Genomic DNA, 20289 nt, shown 5'->3' with positions numbered 1-20289 from the left:
AATCGATTCACAAAAGGCCGAGTCAAAGGAGTTTCTGAGCCTCTTTTTCCCAAACCTTCTCTGCTCTCATAAGCATTTTACCAACAGTACAAATACCTATGAAATGCTTTGCTTTCACTGTAATTACAAATTAAATAGTTTATTTAATGCTTGGATTCAACAAAAATGAATCAGCCATTAATTTCACCTGACCCTGAACTTTTGCACGTGGAAAAAAACATTTTTTTATGTTTTCCTGTAGATCATGGCTTCCTCTTGGACCCTTTCAGGTGGAACTCTTTCTATCCAAGTGACTTTTCTCAGACTTCCAGAAAGTAGTCACAGAGCGTCCTCATGCAATCAAAACAACCCTATAGTTCACAAAATAGGTCCTTTTGAACACCCGTTCAGTTCAGCTTCTCCCAAATCAAACCTGAGTCATCAGTCTAATTCAAACTGTGTGTGACAAGTGCTTGATCACATGTGTAATTATTATCAGGTGTAATTTTGGTAAGTAATCCAAGTTAGAGTACTACAGTCATACTAACCTGACATGAGTCAGCACTTAAACTGCGTATGTTGATACATACTCTATATTACCAAAAGTATTTGCTCAACTGCCTTCACACACATATAAAACTGAAAAAAAGTTAATCCACAAGGTTTAATATGATGTCAGTCCACCTTTGTAGCTAACTCTTCTGGGACGGCTTTCAACAAGGTTTAGGAGTGTTTATGGGACTTTTTGAACATTCTTCCAGACACATATATGTGAGGTCAGACAGCGATGTTGGACGAGAAGGACTTGGGGGGAACAAACAAAAAAAAAAAAAAACAGTTTTCCTCTTTGAAGCCAAGTTTCTAAAGAAGCTTTGGAGGAACAATTTCAACCAGTTTTGTCCATTATTAAAAAAGACATTTATTTGCCAATCATTCAACATCACCACTTGTGTATAACTTGCTGATTTTATTCCCTTTGTGTCCAGGCTGAGATTCCAGGTGTCTCCCTCAGCTCATTTTCTCCAATTCAGAAGCATCAGATTTGTGGAGACGCTCTGCCTGCCAGACTTAGCTCAGGGCAATGAAACATGTCTATCCTCCACAATATACAGGCCTGTATCATTTAGTGTCTGTATTTAAATGTATAAATGATCGAGTGTGATCAAACTTTTCACATGAAAAATTACATTAAATGTCAAACATTAAGTATTTAATTTTTGTTACATTTTAAAAGTTCAAACCTCAAAGACATTAAGTTTACAGTCATATATGATCAAGAAAATCAACAATCTTCACATTTCAGAAACTGGAACCAGCTTTAAATGTGACTAAAATAATGATAAAACAATCAATTCTCTAATCATTGACTAACTGATGAATCACTGCAGCTCCAATATATTGTTGCATTTGACAACCCACTACAGCAACTACAGAATAAAACCACTAACCAGACTGATGACAGATTTCAGACATGCTGAATATGAAGAGTAGTATAATTTAAACTCACATGATTATCAGCCATAAGAACAAATTCAGATTTATATTGATGTAAGGTATATAAATGTAAGTACAGTTTGAATCAGTGCAATATTATTTTCACACATCAATGGACCACTGAACTTCTCAGCTTCTAAAATGTAAAGCCTCATTTAGAAACTACACAAGTACATATAATGGTCAGGGATCAACATGAACCTGTCTTCTCTATTTGACTTTAATCAACTCTGCAGTGGCTCCATAATCTAAAAACCAATGTCCAGAAACACAAAGTCCAGCATAGAGCGGCTGAGTGAATGTGGTCTGGACTCTGTGGAGGAGAGTCATGGTTTTATTGACACTGTTGAAAGACAGAATACCTGCTCTGTGATCCAGGTACACTCCTACTCTGGAGGACCGAGGACCTGAGAGGTCAGTTTGGACTTTGTTGTGCGAAAATTTGTAACTTTCTTTGTACCAATATAATCCCCATGATTTGTCATTGTATCCAAATCCACATTCATTGCCCCTCCCTGCCCTGATGATATTCTTGTATGCGACTGCTACACAAACTGCTCCCCCTCTCCACTCCACCTCGCAGTAACAACGTCCACTCAGACTCTCTCTACTCAGGACCTGAAACCAATCAGTAAATCTGTCTGGATGATCAGAATAAGACTGTTGTTGTTCCATAAATTTTACTTTTCTGTTCCCCTCAGATAATAACAGATGTGTGTTTGCTGTGTTTGGATCCAGTGTGATTTCATGTGAATATTTTAAGAATTCAGCTCTGGTCTTTGGCTCTGGTGGTGACAGTAAAACATCCACTTCAGTGACTGTCAGTGAGATGTTTGTCCATTCCTCTCTCAGAATGTCCTGTAGTTTATCTCTGGTCTCTGACACAGCTGCTGTCACATCCTCAAAGTAGCTCAGAGGACGAATATTGATGCTGGATGAGTGTGTAGACTCACTGAGTGCTGACAGTGAGGGGTAGTTGTGTAGAAACTGGTTGTGATCCTCTGTGTGTGAGAGCTGCTCCAGCTCGCCGTCTTTCCTCTTCAGCTCAGCGATCTCCTGCTCCAGCTTCTCCTGAAGCTCTTTGACTCGACTCACTTCAGTTTCCTGCTGGGATCTGACCTGCTGCTTCACATCAGAGCTTCTTTTCTGGATGAGACGGATCAGCTCAGTGAACATCTTCTCACTGTCCTCCACTGCTTTATCAGCAGAGCCATTGATGGCCTCCACCTCCTGTTGAAGCAGCTTCACATCTTTCTCTCGCTCCTGGATTCTCTGCTGGATGTTTAGTCGTCTCACCTCGAGCTCCTTCTGCTTCTCAGTCCTTTCTGCTGCAGCTGGGACTGTTTCATGGCCTTTATGTTCATCCATTGTGCAGAGATAACAGATACTCTGCTGATCAGTACGACAGAAAATCTTCATCACCTCATCATGACGAGAGCAGATGTTCTCCTGGAGCTTCTTGGAGGGGGCCACCAGCTTGTGTTTCTTTAATGGAGCTGCATCATAGTGAGGTTGGAGATGTTTCTCACAATAAGAGGCTGGACAAGATAAACAGGACTTGATGGCTTTCAGCTTCCTCCCAGTGCAGACATCACAGGCCACATCTTCAGGTCCAGCATAGCAGTGATCAGCTGGAGCAGCTTGGAGTCCAGTCTTCTTCAGCTGCTCCACTAAAGCTGCTAACATGGTGTTTTTCTCCAGGACAGGCCTCGGTGTGAAAGTCTTCCTGCACTGAGGGCAGCTGTGGATTCCCTTCCTGTCCTCTTCATCCCAGAAACTTTTAATACAGTTCCTGCAGTAGCTGTGTCCACAGCTTGTAGCCACCGGATCCTTCAGTAGATCCAAACAGATGGAACAAGAGAAGGTTTCTCGGTCCAGCTGAACTCCTTTCTGTGCCATTTCTCCTCTCAGTGTCAGTGACTGTGTGAGTTTCTCTTCCTTATAATTGAAACTACTCTGAACTCTGATCTCAACAACATGTTTCTGCAGTGAATGGAGCCTGTCAGCTCTTACACGTCACCACATGTTGGTTACACCCATCTTCAAAGTGCAGATCTGAAGGGGAGGGAACGAGGAAACATGTGGACAGAGAGGAGGTGCTGTGTTTAAGAACAGGAAGAAGAGGGAGGGTTATCAGGCTGTGCTTCACTCCAGGAAGAGGAGCAGTTTGAGAGCGATACTGTGTGTTTAACCCTTTTTTATTTACTGCTCACATCAACTTTTAAGCTTGTTAACACTTTCTTCTATATAAATAAACTTCAGTTTAGAAATGTCAGAGTTCTCACTGAATTTAACAAACAGTCCTTCAGTTTTAGTCAATGCAGGAGGATAATGATCCTAAACATACAGATAAGGCAGCCACTGACATGATGCTTATGTTGCATTTAAGTTTATGTTCATTTCAATTGTTTCTCTCCCTCAAACACCATCAAAGGTGAGAGGGTGCAGCAGGTGTAGTAGTTGGTATATGAGACAGTAAACAAATTAAAGAGTTTTCAAACACATTCAGCTCCACAAAAATGTGATACATGCTTAATAAGAGTGAAAAAAAAAAAACTCTGACTCCTTCTTTAAAAGTATTTTTCTGTTATTTCGGTCGAGTTGATCACAACAATAATCTTGAGCAGGGACGTGGCTAAATACAGGTATGTATTAATATTAACCCTTTATTGATGAATCAATTGTATACTTTATGTATAACACTTTATTTATAAGTATTATACAGGCCACCCGGACTTATATGGTAATTTTGGCTGTAAAAGGGCCAGATCATACTATAAGTGAATGTGTTTGACCCTTTTTTCAGAATAACCTTTGCTTCCAATATCTGGCAGTCAGTTTACATTATTGTATTGTTAGGACAATGAAAAAACAGTTTAAAGTGGAAAAATATGGACTCTGTTTTTTTTTCCAGATTTATAGTTAAGTGAAAACTAATATTCAACAGGAACAAAATGTAACACAACATCAACATTAAATATGAACTATACTAAATATGTATTAAAAAGTTTTTGAGTCTAGGGACTTAGTTTCTTAAATCTCCAGACATTTTTGGGGCACTTATTCACACCTGCTGCTCTGCTCCGTGCATCATTAATTCTCACCTGTGCTTGGACCATCATTGCTTGTGCATTCTAATGATGCACTGTAAAGTTTTGTAAAGCTTGTCTTCTCGAAATATCCCCGTAAAGCGCAGCTTCTCTTCTTTTAGAAAATGTTTGCATTTTCTCTCTAACATAAACGGTGACGGAGTTCCTGTCATTTAAAGAGCGCTTGTAAAATGGGGCCGACGGTGGGTCCATTAAACAACACCAGTGGACACTGTAAACAGAGCATATTGATACTGCAGCGAGCTCAGACAAGGAGGAGACAGAGACTTCTGTTTCCACCTGCTATTCCTGCCTTAGCCATACAGGGAGCTACAGGGAGCACAGCCTTTTATTAGGAACGCCCCTTCACCCACAACAGCAGTGAGAGGTGGTGTACGGGCACAGCAGTCCCCAACACCACCATACGCCTTTGGCCCGGCATGCGGATCCGGTACACCACTTCAGATAGCTGTGCCAAGACTTCTGCAGGGTCCTGCCACTGACTGCAAAGCTTGGGGGACACCCAAGTGCAGTGCACCCAGACATTATCTCCAGGCACAAAGGCTCTCCCTCGGTGCCTGGTGTCGTAAGCCCTCTTCTGTCGCACTCCTGCGCTGGCCTGGGCCTAGTGGGAGCAGTCATGGACAGAGATGGGCAGTAACGCGTTACTTGTAACGCGTTACTGTAATCCGATTACTTTTTTCAAGTAACGAGTAATGTAAGGGATTACCATTGCAAAAACGGTAATTAGATTACCGTTACTTTCCCGTAGGAACGCTGCGTTACTGCGTTACTAAAACCGTGAGTTTTTTGCGAGAATGTCTCATGACAGTGACGTAAGCAAGTGCGACGTTCGTGACAACAGCTGTCTGCAGATCAACAATGGATAATATATCGAGTGCGGGACAGAGTGTAGCATGCAGCGTTTAAAGCATGGAAGTACTGACCTTACTTTGAGTTTGATTCCGTAAAAAGTGACAAAAACATTAGTGTCCGTTGTGCGTGGGAAGAAAACTTCTTTTTACAGCGAAAAAAACCCCCTAAACTTCCAAGCAAGCACCGAGTGCGCTACGACTATAATGGGAAATTCACAGAGAAACTCGCGGAGTCTTCAACTGACCGCTGCGGCACACCTGCACCAGGGCAAACCTCCACCTACCCCAGTCCTGCTTTACAGGTGAAAATAGAGCAACTAGTCTTTGACACTATTTATTTTCTGCTGTGTTTTACTTGCATCTATTTGAAAGAATGAGTGTAAACACAAAAAAAATATTTTATTTTATGTGCTGGAATGTGCAGAAAATAGGTTTAAATGTTAAACAAATTTCTTCCAGTCAGAGAATGTTGCATATAATTTAATTTTTGCTTGATGCATAAAGTTAAAAGATTAAAACTAATAAAACAAGTTTTAAAAAGAGACTTTTCCATTTGATTACATTTTGTATGATGGATTATGCAGAAAAAGTAGAATTGGGCTGAAAGATCTATCGCTTTATCACCTATTCAGGTTGTAAATTGTGTTTTTAAAAAGTAACTAAGTAATTAATTACTTTTGAAAATAAGTAATCAGTAAAGTAACGGGGATAACTTTTTTGGGGAAGTAATCAGTAATTAGTTACTGATTACGTTTTTCAAGTAACTTGACCAACACTGGTCATGGACCACCTGTAGCCGCTCCCTCAGCTTCCTGTAATAGTCCATCTCCTGTCCTCCAGCAATCTCTGGCTCGGGAGGAGACCTGAACACCAAGTCCGCTGGTGTCCGGAGCTCCCGCCCAAACATCAAGGCAGCAGGCTTGCATTGGCTGGACTCCTGGACTGTAGTCTGACATGACCAGAGGGCCAATCACGCTGGTGTTGGCTGGGGAGGATGGCGAGCTGGGTAGCCAGCGTGCGGTTGAATTGCTCGACCAGGCCATCACTTTTCGGGTGGAGCGGTGTTGTCCTCATCTTCTCCACCCAAACCCACCGGCAGATCTCCCCAAAGACCTTCGATTCAAAATTACACACCTGGTCATCCAACTGAACTGAGGTTTGCAAATGTGAAAAGGGTTGATCACATTTGCAGACAGCATATTGCATTGATACTAATTACAAGGCACTGCATGACTGACAGCTGAGTCCCCCTAAAAGTTTAAACCTAAAATCACCCCTGCTGTCCATTATTAAACCTGTCATTTATTTGGCATCATTCAGCTTCACCACTTAACTGATTCCCACAAAAGTCCACATGGAGGCAATAAAGTCAAACACAATAAATAAACTGCACAGCAGGCCACTGATGTTTACAGTTTTTCTCGATTGCTAAAACACTAAACCCTATTGTCTGAACCAAAGTCTGAGTTGCCTGAACCCACTTATTGAATCAGTCACTCTTTGACAAAACCATAAGCACTTTTCACCTGTTTAGACACATCTTGTCAACACATTGTCATTGTGATGCACCTGTGTTGCATAATGGTGAGCACAGGTGGCAAAAGTCAAACACAAGTAATGCTCAGGTGTCACCGGTTGAACACAACAACTCAAAATTGATCACACTTGTGGCTAATGATGTGGGGTACATATAAGCCAGAGCACTGGTTTGTGAGGCACTACAATGGATAGACATCCAAAAAAGGAGTTCGTGTGAGAGATGAAATCTTTCACATTTCAGATGAAGTCAGAGCTACTGTGATTGATCATGTCCTTGTCCATGGTATGACAATGAAGGAGGCCGGACTAAGGGTACAACCAAACATCAGTAGATTCCACCATACTCCCCCTTCCTGAACCCAATTGAAGAATTCTTCTCCGCATGGCGGTGGAACGTTTATGAACGCCAACCGTACACCAGGGTAAATCTCTTGCAAGCCATGGAACTGGCCTGTGGTGACATGGGTGTGGAGGCATGTCAAGCCTGGATACGGCATGCCAGGGTTTTTTTCCTCGTTGCCTGGCCAGAGAAAATGTGGCCTGTGATGTAGATGAAGTCCTGTGGCCTGACCCAGTACGGAGAAATGATGCTGTGGCGGAGTAATGCACTTATATTTGTGTGCTTCTACATACAAGTGCTACATGTAAATGCACAGGATTTCTCTTTTTTTGGCAAATTCTCTTTCCTATGTACAAGTGTTAGAAATGCCCAGGTATTTTGTTTTGCAACATGCATTTAGCCTAAATAAACATTTATTTCTACCGCTTCATGTCCTGAGCATCGTGTTTTCCTTTTTTCTATGTAGTGTTTAGTGACTACTCAGTAGAGTATTTAATTTAGATTGACTTGAGGCAGGATTTGATGGCATAGTTCAGTTTTGAATTGTTTTGGGGTGAAAGTTTGGTTTTGCAAGAAGAGTCAGAGGTTTTGTGAATGTAGCTTGAAAATTGGGTTTTGTGTTCACAGTGTGGGGAAAAGGAGATCAGCTTTCCAGGAATGTGTCTTAGCAATCGAGAAAAACTGTAACATGCTAGCAGCTCATGAACCGTTTGTCTCATTTCCACCTAAAATCCATCTCAGCTGGAAAGAAAGAACAACGAGGCTGAAGGTGGAAACTTAAATGAAGAAAAAACTCAAATCCTGTGTGCTGAATAAGACACAGGATTAAAATCAGTAAATGGAGCAGAGTTTCAGATTCACAATAACAAGATTAATCTGTAGTGTTTAAAAAATAAAGCTGTAAATGAATCCTGAAAGTCTGAACTCACAGCTGCAGTCTGACAGTTTCATGAGATCAGAATTTAAAGAAGCCGATCACTTTCCCTGATGGTCTCCTCGTCTGATTTTTCGGGGTGTCAATAAAAAAATACCTTTAAACAACATAACCAGAAATGTTTGTATTTAATGAAGCTTGGCTCTGATGACCATTTTCAGTTTGTTTTTAGGTAAATATTTCATTTTGCCTCTGGTTTGTATTTCCAGGTATGTTTTCTGTTGTCTTATATCATCTTCTGTAAATCATCAGTACCATTTGTTATAGTTAGGTAAAAAAATAGACAGAAAATTCAGAAAAATTCAAACCCATAAGAATAAATATGTATTTACAATATGTACACAGAAAGAGTATGAAAGGCAGCGCTCTGTGCTACTATAATAGCAATATAATGATAATATGAGCATGAATTAACATAAGTTATGTTACACAGCACACATCACTTCCTGTACTTAAAGCAGCTGAGAGTCTTTTGTTGATGTGACTGATGATTCGCTCTGATCCAAAGTTGGTCCTGCACAGAGAATCCTGTCAGTCCCAGTTTGTTTTTCTCAGACACTCAACATCTCTACATCAGCATAGAGGTGTCGTTGGCTTAATTTCTTTCTCAACACAACCCACAGAAAAGAAAACACCAAGATTAAAGCTACGGCTGCTGTCACTCCAATTATGATATGGTTTCTTGTTGATATTAAAGTTGGTCTCCGAGGTTTGAGCTGATCAGCAGCTTCTGTAAAAGACAAAAAAAAATCTTAGTTGCCATTTGTTCATGTCTAAAACGGATATTTGCAATGCATATATTGAATTTGAGTCATGTAAGAATAGATTACCGTAGTATTAGGGATTTAGTTGTATGAACCATAGTAAAACATTATATTCATTATTCATTTAAGTAGGTCATAGGTCAGGCTACTAAACATTCACACATAGAGCACACACAGAATTGGGAGAATAGGTCAGAGGTTTATGTGAGAAGCAGAGGCGACAGAATGCTGCCGTTACTGGGACACGGTGTTGGTAAGCCAAAGCCGGGAGAACACAGTGTGCAAAGAAGTGGGCAGCAAGGACACGAGATAAGGAGGCAGGAGATAGAGAGGGATCAGGAGGCACCTAGTTTTGAGAGACAAAGGTTGTGGATGTCTGTGTTGTAGAATCATTACCCTGTTTTAGGTTGCATTATACTTCTGATTTAGAAATTGTAAAATTATTACACTGACTTGTATTACACTACACTGCTGATTTATAAAGAAATACTGTTTGCAGAGAATCGTGGCCTTGCTTTCCTGATTACAAAGATACCAGAACATACTGCACAGGAGATTCTCCGAACGCGATAGACGCGAACAGAGCGTCAGGTTTACATGTAAAGTCAATGGAAAAGCGCGATGACACGCGATTGCGGGTCCCGCGAAAATTCGGAAGCAGATTTGCGTCGCGAAAACGCGTGAAATGCCCGTCAGTGTACCGCGTCTGGCGCGTTTGACTTGCGAATAAAACCACCTGCGTCAGTTTTTGTGTTGCATTCTGTGCATACACGCGTATTGCGTCAGAATGGGCAAGGATTTCAGTCTCTAGATGTGCAAAGCTGGTAGAGACATACCCTAAAAGACTGGCAGCTGTAATTGCAGCAAAAGGTGGTTCTACAAAGTATTGACTCAGGGGGCTGAATAATTACGCACACCCCACTTTTCAGTTATTTATTTGTAAAAAATGTTTGGAATCATGTATGATTTCTGTTCCACTTCTCACGTGTACACCACTTTGTATTGGTCTTTCACGTGGAATTCCAGTAAAATTGATTCATGTTTGTGGCTGTAATGTGACAAAATGTGGAAAAGTTCAAGGGGGCCGAATACTTTTGCAAGCCACTGTACAGGTGTGGTTTGGGAAACTCTTCTGTTCCAGATAAATACAGGGAGTGCAGAATTATTAGGCAAATGAGTATTTTGTCCACATCATCCTCTTCATGCATGTTGTCTTACTCCAAGCTGTATAGGCTCGAAAGCCTACTACCAATTAAGCATATTAGGTGATGTGCATCTCTGTAATGAGAAGGGGTGTGGTCTAATGACATCAACACCCTATATCAGGTGTGCATAATTATTAGGCAACTTCCTTTCCTTTGGCAAAATGGGTCAAAAGAAGGACTTGACAGGCTCAGAAAAGTCAAAAATAGTGAGATATCTTGCAGAGGGATGCAGCAGTCTTAAAATTGCAAAGCTTCTGAAGCGTGATCATCGAACAATCAAGCGTTTCATTCAAAATAGTCAACAGGGTCGCAAGAAGCGTGTGGAAAAACCAAGGCGCAAAATAACTGCCCATGAACTGAGAAAAGTCAAGCGTGCAGCTGCCAAGATGCCACTTGCCACCATTTTGGCCATATTTCAGAGCTGCAACATCACTGGAGTGCCCAAAAGCACAAGGTGTGCAATACTCAGAGACATGGCCAAGGTAAGAAAGGCTGAAAGACGACCACCACTGAACAAGACACACAAGCTGAAACGTCAAGACTGGGCCAAGAAATATCTCAAGACTGATTTTTCTAAGGTTTTATGGACTGATGAAATGAGAGTGAGTCTTGATGGGCCAGATGGATGGGCCCGTGGCTGGATTGGTAAAGGGCAGAGAGCTCCAGTCCGACTCAGACGCCAGCAAGGTGGAGGTGGAGTACTGGTTTGGGCTGGTATCATCAAAGATGAGCTTGTGGGGCCTTTTCGGGTTGAGGATGGAGTCAAGCTCAACTCCCAGTCCTACTGCCAGTTTCTGGAAGACACCTTCTTCAAGCAGTGGTACAGGAAGAAGTCTGCATCCTTCAAGAAAAACATGATTTTCATGCAGGACAATGCTCCATCACACGCGTCCAAGTACTCCACAGCGTGGCTGGCAAGAAAGGGTATAAAAGAAGAAAAACTAATGACATGGCCTCCTTGTTCACCTGATCTGAACCCCATTGAGAACCTGTGGTCCATCATCACATGTGAGATTTACAAGGAGGGAAAACAGTACACCTCTCTGAACAGTGTCTGGGAGGCTGTGGTTGCTGCTGCACGCAATGTTGATGGTGAACAGATCAAAACACTGACAGAATCCATGGATGGCAGGCTTTTGAGTGTCCTTGCAAAGAAAGGTGGCTATATTGGTCGCTGATTTGTTTTTGTTTTGTTTTTGAATGTCAGAAATGTATATTTGTGAATGTGGAGATGTTATATTGGTTTCACTGGTAAAAATAAATAATTGAAATGGGTATATATTTGTTTTTTGTTAAGTTGCCTAATAATTATGCACAGTAATAGTCACCTGCACACACAGATATCCCCCTAAAATAGCTAAAACTAAAAACTACTTCCAAAAACATTCAGCTTTGATATTAATGAGTTTTTTGGGTTCATTGAGAACATGGTTGTTGTTCAATAATAAAATTATTCCTCAAAAATACAAATTGCCTAATAATTCTGCACTCCCTGTACAATGATTTTGAGGTCAGAGTTTCAAATGGTGAGTTTGTACTAAAAGTCACTGAAGTTAAAACATGTGAAGATCCCTCACTAACTCTCATTTAGCAATATAGACGATGTTTAGATCAATCACTTTAATGAATTAATACAAGCAACTTCAAACGGCTATAACATGTAGGTTTGAGTGTTATATGGCATGGTATGCACAAGTGCATTAAAAAAAAAACTTATTTAAATTTAGAATTTAATTTCTAGCACATCAGTGTAAAACCTACAGCAATATGCTGTGATTCACTGATTCAAATTTTAGCTCAGCAAAAACAGCTCACTTCCACACTAACTTTACCTATCACAATCTAAAGCAAAATCTTGATTTTGTTGAGATTTCTTTTTTTCTCTAGAACTGATTTTGAGCATCAGTATCATGGGTTACATTATACTTTTAATAGATGAAATCTACAAATTTAATATCTATAATGAAGAGTCACAGAAGTAAGTTTTGTTTTGTTTTAGAAAACATGAAAAAGTTTATCATCTTCCAAAAGTTTCATCATGCTAAAAACAAGTTAGTTACCTTTTTATATCAGTTTTGATACCAGGCTTATCTTCTAGCTGTGAGTGGAGATCAGTTGATACATTGGCTGAGAGATCATTATACCTTTCTAGAACTTTCACATCACTTTGACATAGGGGTTCTCTAGCATATCGAGACTATCTCTCCACACCGTTACATATTCCATATGTATGGGGTATGACCCCCCCGGTCGTGGCGCTTGGATACATTGAGACACTAACCTGGCCACACCCCACAGCTTATGTATTAAACAACTGTGTAGACGTGACACCAGCGATTGTTTGATCTCCACTTGTGTTGTGCGTGTGAGTGACTTCCTTCGAGAGTGCTGTGTGTGTGTGTGCGTCCGCCCGACAGGAGCCTGTTTCGACAGCCTCCCTGGGCGCCGCCTCTCCCTGGTTCCCCTAGCTTGGTTCCCCGTAGCTGATTTCTCTCAGCCCCGGACCCCTTAGCTTGGTTCCCCTTAGCTGGTCCCTCTGCCCCGTCTCCCTTAGTTGGTCTCCCCTAGCCTCTGTCAGGCGGCGATCAGGCTGTGTTCCCCGGCGTATCGACCGCATTCGCAGGCTACGCGCCACTCGGACCTCGCTGTGTTTCGGCCGCCGAGTGAGCGTTCTCTGGCCTGTTAGCCTGTCTGGCGTAGCCTTCGGTTCACCAGTTTATATGCCAGTCGGGCCTTGCTGCATTGAAACCTCAGCCAGCGGTAGACAGTTTTCCAGCCAGCAGCGCATGCTGTCTGTCTAACAGATTGCCCACATTTTGCAGGTTTATGTGGCCAGTAGGGGCCCGCTCAGTCAGCTGTCACCCCCCGGCGAGTCACGTCCCTGGCTCTGCCCTCCACTTCAGTGGCTGGCTGCAGCTACGGGCTGTGTTCCCCTGGCATATTGCCCGCATTTTGCTGGCTTACGGGCCAGTCCGACCTCGCTCCAGTGAGTGAGCGTTCTCCAGCCTATACAACTCGCTGTGTCTGATACGTCAGCCAGCGAGAGAGTGTTCTCCAGCCTGCAGCGATGGCTCCCTGTCTGGTGTCTTGCCCACATGTTGCGGGTTTGCACGGCCAGCGGGGTCCCCAATCAGCAGCTCAGTGACCTGCGCTCCTCTCCTCAGTCTGCTCCTGGGATTCCAGGTTCTGGCCCTGGGATTCTCAGGCCCCAGCTGGAGATCTTTTGCAGAGCGTTCACATGGGGCTCGTCCTCCCTCCGGCCGCCCCTGTGCTTTCTGGTATTCCATCGCTTGTCAGACCTGACACCCCAGCCAGTGAGTGTGAGTCCTCCGGCCTGCAGCGCTGGCTCCCTGTCTGGTGCATTGGCTGCGTATCGCGGTTACGCGGCCTGCATGGGCCCACTCAGTGCGCTGGAGCTGAATGACTGACCACGAGTGTCTCGTTTGCGATTTCACTCTTGTTGCTCGTCTGCGGGCAGCACGTGTGGCTGCTCGGTGCTGGAACCTTCGGGTCATCGTCATGCTCAGCCCTCCACTTCAGCAGGCTAGGCTGCCAGCCCCCTCCCTGTCTGTCGACGGCACGGGGCAGCTTCGGCGCTGAGAATGGACAGGTTACATCGCTAGGTTGACCTGCTACTGCAGGCTGTGTTCTCCTGGCGTGTTGCCCGTGGTTCGCCAGTTTACGCACCAGTCAGACCTCGCTGCAGCGAGTGAGTGTTCTCCAGCCTGTGGCGCTGACTCTCTGTCTGGCATATTGCCCGCACGTCGTACTATTACTGTGTAACCTGGGTTCTCTTAGTGAGAGACTATCTCTCCACCGTCGGGCCGCTCAGAGACGTGTTCCAACCAAACTATCGCTGGTGTCACGTCTGCACAGCTGTTTTATACGTAAGCTGTGGGGCGTTGCCGGGTGAGTCGGAGTGTCTTAAAGAAGTATCCACGCGCCACGACCAAGGGGGTCATACCCCATACATATGGAATATGTAACGGTGTGGAGAGATAGTCTCTCACTAAGAGAACCCAAGTTACACAGTAACCGTAAGATCTGACACTTAAAAAAACAAAACAAACAAAAAAATCAACGTTTTCCTTTAAAATTTCCATGTTTTCTTTTTCTTTTTTAAAATTAAAGTCTGGATGAACAATCTCAGAGTATTAATTTCATGTTAAGCTGGTAAATTTAATCTGCTGTTCATCCACAAATGCAAACCCTATTTCTTATGATGCTTTAAAAATTTTTTGTCATGTCTATTATGTTTCACAGTTATAATGTCTTTTAATCGGTTCACATATTATATATGAAAAACATATTTAAAAAAAATAAAAATCTAAAAGTGGGTGTCTAAAAAGCTTGTGCTCCACTTTGAATACATTTTTAGAAAGTGTTATAGCAGAGCTAAAATTAAGGGGACATCATCTACTTTTTTCACTAACACTGAATGTTTCTACTCATGCAGGTAAAAACGTAAGAAGTGTGCTTTATATGAGATTTTCCAGTTTAATGTGTATTCTGTCCTCCCTGTACATTGATGCCCTGTTTGGCAGATAGATAAACAGTTCTTCAAAAGGAGAGGCAAAAGCTTTCAGTTGTCATTAAAGGGTTTATTTGTACGGAAGAGGATTAGGGCCACTGGAAAAAAAAAAAAAGTGGGCACGTCTTTTTTTTCTTTTTTTCCTGAATTCTGAGAAAAAAGTCAGAATTCTGAGATTAAAGTCAGAATTCTGAGAAAAAAGTCAGAATTCTGACTTTTTTCTCAGAATTCGGAGAAAAAATTAAAGTCAGAATTCTGAGATTAAAGTCAGAATTCTGACTTTAATCTCAGAATTCTGACTTTAATCTCAGAATTCTGACTTTTTTCTCAGAATTCTGACTTTAATCTCAGAATTCTGACTTTAATTTTTTCTCCGAATTCTGAGAAAAAAGTCAGAATTCTGACTTTAATCTCAGAATTCTGACTTTTTTCTCAGAATTCTGGAAAAGAAGAAAAAAAACATGTGCCCACTTTTTATGTTTTTTCCCAGTGGCCCTAATCCTCTTCCGTATATTTGTCTCCCTAATGAAGGCACTATAAAACTACAAACATAAGAAAAGCATATTACAAAATATTACATGGTACAGACTGAAGTTTTAATAACTCAAATTACAGCTGGTATAACCAAGAGAAATAAGTGAAAAAAATATGTAGTGCAAATCCCACTAGCTTAATGTTAACATATAATGGAATTTCCCATTGACCTGCTAACATAATTAGCATCGCCAGTGCGACTACATGCTCAAATATGAGAGTCTACAAAACCATTTCACATCACTTGTTTAACATAAACTCGGACTATACTCATACTTACAAGCATATATTTCTCATGCTCCAATATAAACAACCTTGGGACTACCAATTTGTGTGCTGCTATCAGTTTAACGTCTTCTGCTTCTTCAAACAACTGAATGGTGTATTACCGCCACCAACTGGTGTGGAGTGTGACTGGAATGTCACTCAAAAAAACAACAACAACAACAAAAAAAAAACCCTTAAATTCTCCCAAGCAATTTACTCTCTTTTAAAAACTGGACTAAGGTGTGATAACTTTTACTTCTAGAGTCCTTTTGCAGTAAATCAATAAGATCTAGTTTCATTTTCATATTACTGAGGTTTTGGGTCAGTTGTCTTCTCTCCACCTGATACTTCTGACAGTAGTATAACATGTTCTGTCGTTTCCTCTTCTCCACAGTAGTCACATTTCCCTGTATTATGCTTCATTCATTTATTTTCTTCATTTCTTGCCTTCAATACTCTTTATCTCTCTCTGACCGAAGCTAATAGCCAGGTCAACTCCTCCATGTTTTGTGGCTTCCTTCGCAGCTCTATCTGCCATTTCATTTGCTTTTACTCCATAATGAGCTGGAATCCATAAAAAGACAACTGTAAGTCCCATCATGTCTAAATTGTTTGCTGAACATCTGTTAGGACATTTGCTCTACTTTCTGAGTGGCTACACTGTAAACTGAACAATGACAAGCTTGAGTCTGAACAAATGATTGCTTTTAATGGTCTCATGTCTTCTACCCACTGAACAGCTAATAGTATTGCTAGCATTTCTCCAGTGTATGCTGACAGTGCATTATTGATCCTTTTCCCTACTTTGACCTTAAACTCCAGCACAACAAATGCAACACCAGTTTGATTAGCTGTATTCTTTGATGCATCTGTATATATTTGTACATAATTATAATACTGTTCAATGTAAGCCTATACTGTATATGAGTTTAAATTAACTGCCCTATCCCTGTTCTTCTTTTCCAATAATTTAATATCTACTGTGGCATCAGGAAGTATCCATAGAGGTATTGCTGGTAATGGCACTCTTTGACTGATGTTGAACTCATCCAGTTTAAGTTCTATTGCTCTTTTACCCACAGTCCATCCAAAGCTCTTTGTTTCCCGCCTTTCATTCTCCCAGCAAGGTTTGAGTTAGGGGTGGGTTTTGGTTATCGATTTATCGATTAAAATTGATTCTAGCTTGGATAACGTGATTCATTAAAATCCTGAATCGATTTTTTAATATAAATTTATTTTGCCCGAAATGCCAGAATCTCAGGTTAAACCTCACAAAATTTCAACAACCATTAAACAGCTAAAACAGTAAAATAGAGCAGGTAACCAGATTCTGCACAAAGATGTAAACACAAACCGCGGACCCGCCGATGGATCAGAATCAGTCAGATGTCGCCTTTCTCATCCGACAGCACGGACACGGTCGGGGCTGAAAGCCAACAGCTCACTGATTCTGATGTTTAGGCAGGTCCGCGCTTTGTGTTTACGCCCTTTTTGCACTAGATTGTGAAGCTGTAGGTTTTATCTCTCTCCAAATAATATTGACTGAACCAGCAGCAAAAGATCCAAACTACGCTTCACATAAACATCGTCATGAATTCCTTCTTACTTTTGCTGTTTTGTTTCCACCACGATAAAATCACACTTCATGCACAGCTCTCTCTCTCTCTCTCTCTCTCTCTCTCTCTCTCTCTATCTGTCTCAGTATACTTCAAGAACAGTTTCCCGTTTAAAAATCTGTTTTCTTCTTTATTGCCCACAAGTCTACCGTTGTTTACAGCGCTGTCGGCCGCTGTTTTTTTCCTTTTACTTATTTCCGAAAAGAAAGCCTCATTTCTGCTGTTAAATAGGCTACTGAACAAATTTAAACTTTTTAAAATGATACAAAATTGCAAAACGCTTAGCCGTGTCTCTAATAAAACCTCTGTAACTTTGCTCTGCTTCACTTCAGCAGCATCAGGTAATGTTCATATGTTGATTAATAGTTTTCTTTCGTTTTTTCATACTGCAGAATATTTTTATAAAATCCCAGGCCAGGAAAATCTCCTTCATGTTTTTCTGTGTTTTATCTTCAGTTACTTTGACACAAAGGCATCTGCTGTGATGCTTACACCTTTGATAAAATCTTGCAAGTCTCAGCTTTCTTTTTATAGATATAAAAATATGGAAATGTACTGATGCATGATCTGAATTATAATATTTCTTACTGTCTGAGGCAAAATTTCCCCGATTCAAATCGAATCGAATCGAATTGAATCAAATCGTGGTTCGAATCTATTCGGGACCTTGTGAATCGGAATCGAATCGATTTTAGAAATCAATTAAGTATCAGCCACTCTCTTCTGATTCCTAGTGACATCTCACCTATTTCTACCTGTAAAGCTGCTGTTGGGGCTGTTTTAAATGAACCTGTGCAGAGTCTTAGTGTCTGATACTAAATGAAGTCTAACTTCAAAAGAGTTGTGTCTGCTGCTGAATTATATGCTACACATCCATAGTCTAACACCGATCTGATCAAGCCAGTGTATATGGCTCTCAAAGACTTTCTATCCACTCTCTAGCCCTTCCCAACTAAACCCCTCAATATATTTAATACTTTTTTACATTTATCCACCATTTTCTGAATATGTACAGTGTTACCCTTTCATCAAACCACAATCCAAGAAACTTAAATTTACTCACTCTTTCTAATTCTTGACCATATAACATAAGCTTGACTCCCTCACCAACCCTTTTTCTTGTGAAAAACATTCTCTTGGTCTTATCAACTGAAAATTTAAAACCCCACTTATATGACCACTCTTCAACTTTTCCAATCGCTCCCTGCAGTTTTTTTTACAATATACTCTACAATTTTCCCTCTCTTCCACGTTGCACCGTCATCTGCAAAAAGCGAAAACCCTATCCCTCCCTCTATGTCATTAAACACGTCATTTAACATTAAAGAAAATAACAAAGGGCTCACTATGCTCCCTTGAGGTGTACCATTTTCTATAGGAAACCTCTCTAAGTGAATCTTCCCAATTCTCACTTGCATCTGTCTTCCCTTTAAAAAATCCATTATCCATCTGAACATCTTCCCACTAATACCCAATTTCCTGACTTTAATTAGTAGGTCTTCTCTCCACATCATATCATAGGCTTTTTTCTATGTCAAAAAACACCACCACTACACTCTCTTTGTTTATTTGTGCTTTCCTGATTTCATGTTCCAAACACAATACCGAATCCATTGTATTCCTCCCTCTTCTGAGAGAGACAGAGATTAATAACAGGTATGTTTCAATGCAGAGGGGTGAGAAAGGTGACTGGAAAGGAAAAACTCAATGCATCATGGGAATCCCCTGGCAGCCTACACCTATTGCAGCATAACTAAGGGAGGATTACCAAACAGGAAAGTTTTAAGACTAATCTTAAAAGTAGAGATTGTCACGGTTCTGGGTCAGTTTGACCCAGTATTTTGAGTTGTTATATTTTGGTGTGTTTTTTGCATTATGGATTGTTTTCTTATTCTCTTGTAGTGCTTGTGTTGGTGATGGTGATGATGAGGATGATGATTATTATTGGAGTTTCTGTTTATCCGTGTTTAAGGATTTGTTGTCTCATGTATTGTTTGAGTTCCATGTGTTATATTCTGTCTGCCTCTCAGTGTCAAGTCTGCATCTTTGTGTGATGTTTTCTTGTTTCCTGTTTTATTGTGAAGGTCTGCGTCTCATGTGAGTGTGTTCAGTTTTACCTCTCTTGTCTCGTCTCGTTAATTACTCCCAGCTGTGTCCCCCACCTGTGTGTAATCTCCCTGTGTTTCTCTGAGTGTATTTAAGTCGTGTCTTCTGTTGTAGTAGTCGCTGGTCCGTCTGTGTATCTACCATGCTTCATCTGTGTGTTCTCCCTGCTGTCCGTTGTCATTTACTTCTGCTCATCCTCCTTCATGTTCAGGTCCTGGTTTGTGTTCAGTAGTTTAGTTGTTCTCAGTTTAAATAGTTTTCAGTCCCGTTTGCTGTTTCTCCATTTGCATTTTGTGTTCAATAAACCACCTCACCTTCACGAGTGCCTGCGACTGGATCCTCCTTTAATATTTCCAGACGGCTCACTCTACTCGCCGTGACAGAGATAGTGTCTGTTAGATAGTGTCCGAATCCAAACTGGAAGCTGGTTCCACAGAAGAGGGGCCTGAAAACTGAAGGCTCTCCCTCCCATTCTACTTTTAAATACTCTAGGAACAACAAGTAAGCCTGCAGTGCGAGAGCGAAGTGCTCTAATAGGGTGATATGGTACTACAAGGTCATTAAGATAAGATGGGGCCTGATTATTTAAGACCTTGTGTGTGAGGAGCTGGATTATGAATTCAATTCTGGATTTAACAGGAAGCCAATGAAGGGAAGCCAATACAGGAGAAATATGCTCTCTCTTTCTAGTCCCTGTCAGTACCCTTGCTGCAGCATTTTGGATTAACTGAAGGCTTTTCAGGGAGTTTTTAGGACATCCTGATTAGGGATGGGTATCGAAACCCGGTTCTTGTTGAGAACCGGTTCCCACTGTTTCAATTCCTTGGAATTGTTTGCCATTTTTGCAAACGATTCCCTTATCGATTCCAGTCGCCCCGAAAGATGTCACCACATTGCAGAGCGTCATTTACCTGGCAGGGCGCCTAAGCGGCTCAAATGCTCAAAAGTTTGGTTATACTTTACGAGAACGGATGACAACAGGGCAACTTGCAATACTTGCAAAGTAGATATTTCAT

The 20289-nt window shown here is 41.3% G+C and overlaps 2 protein-coding genes and 1 long non-coding RNA gene across 3 annotated transcripts in view; 1 reads left to right on the top strand and 2 right to left on the bottom strand.

The window, feature by feature from the left end:
* Positions 1 to 20289, top strand: part of LOC109198941 (polymeric immunoglobulin receptor) — a 204059-nt gene that overhangs the window by 66243 nt on the left and 117527 nt on the right. The window lies entirely within an intron of this gene.
* Positions 1 to 20289, bottom strand: part of LOC109198969 (uncharacterized) — a 140314-nt gene that overhangs the window by 17581 nt on the left and 102444 nt on the right. The window lies entirely within an intron of this gene.
* LOC100692844 (tripartite motif-containing protein 16-like) lies at positions 932 to 3443 on the bottom strand. The gene has a single exon (XM_019354272.2). It carries the CDS (start codon positions 3370 to 3372, stop codon positions 1684 to 1686), a length of 1689 nt encoding a protein of 562 aa, XP_019209817.1. The 5' UTR covers positions 3373 to 3443; the 3' UTR covers positions 932 to 1683.

Source organism: Oreochromis niloticus, linkage group LG3 (assembly GCF_001858045.2).
Source record: "Oreochromis niloticus isolate F11D_XX linkage group LG3, O_niloticus_UMD_NMBU, whole genome shotgun sequence".
In the NCBI taxonomy this organism is placed as follows: Eukaryota; Metazoa; Chordata; class Actinopteri; order Cichliformes; family Cichlidae; genus Oreochromis; species Oreochromis niloticus.
Note: the sequence above shows the minus strand (reverse complement) of the source record. Positions and strands in the feature narration are given on the sequence as shown.

What these genes read in the sequence shown, in the direction of transcription:
- LOC100692844 (XM_019354272.2), bottom strand. Translation starts at nt 3,372, where the DNA reads ATGGCACAGAAAGGAGTTCAGCTGGACCGAGAAACCTTCTCTTGTTCC.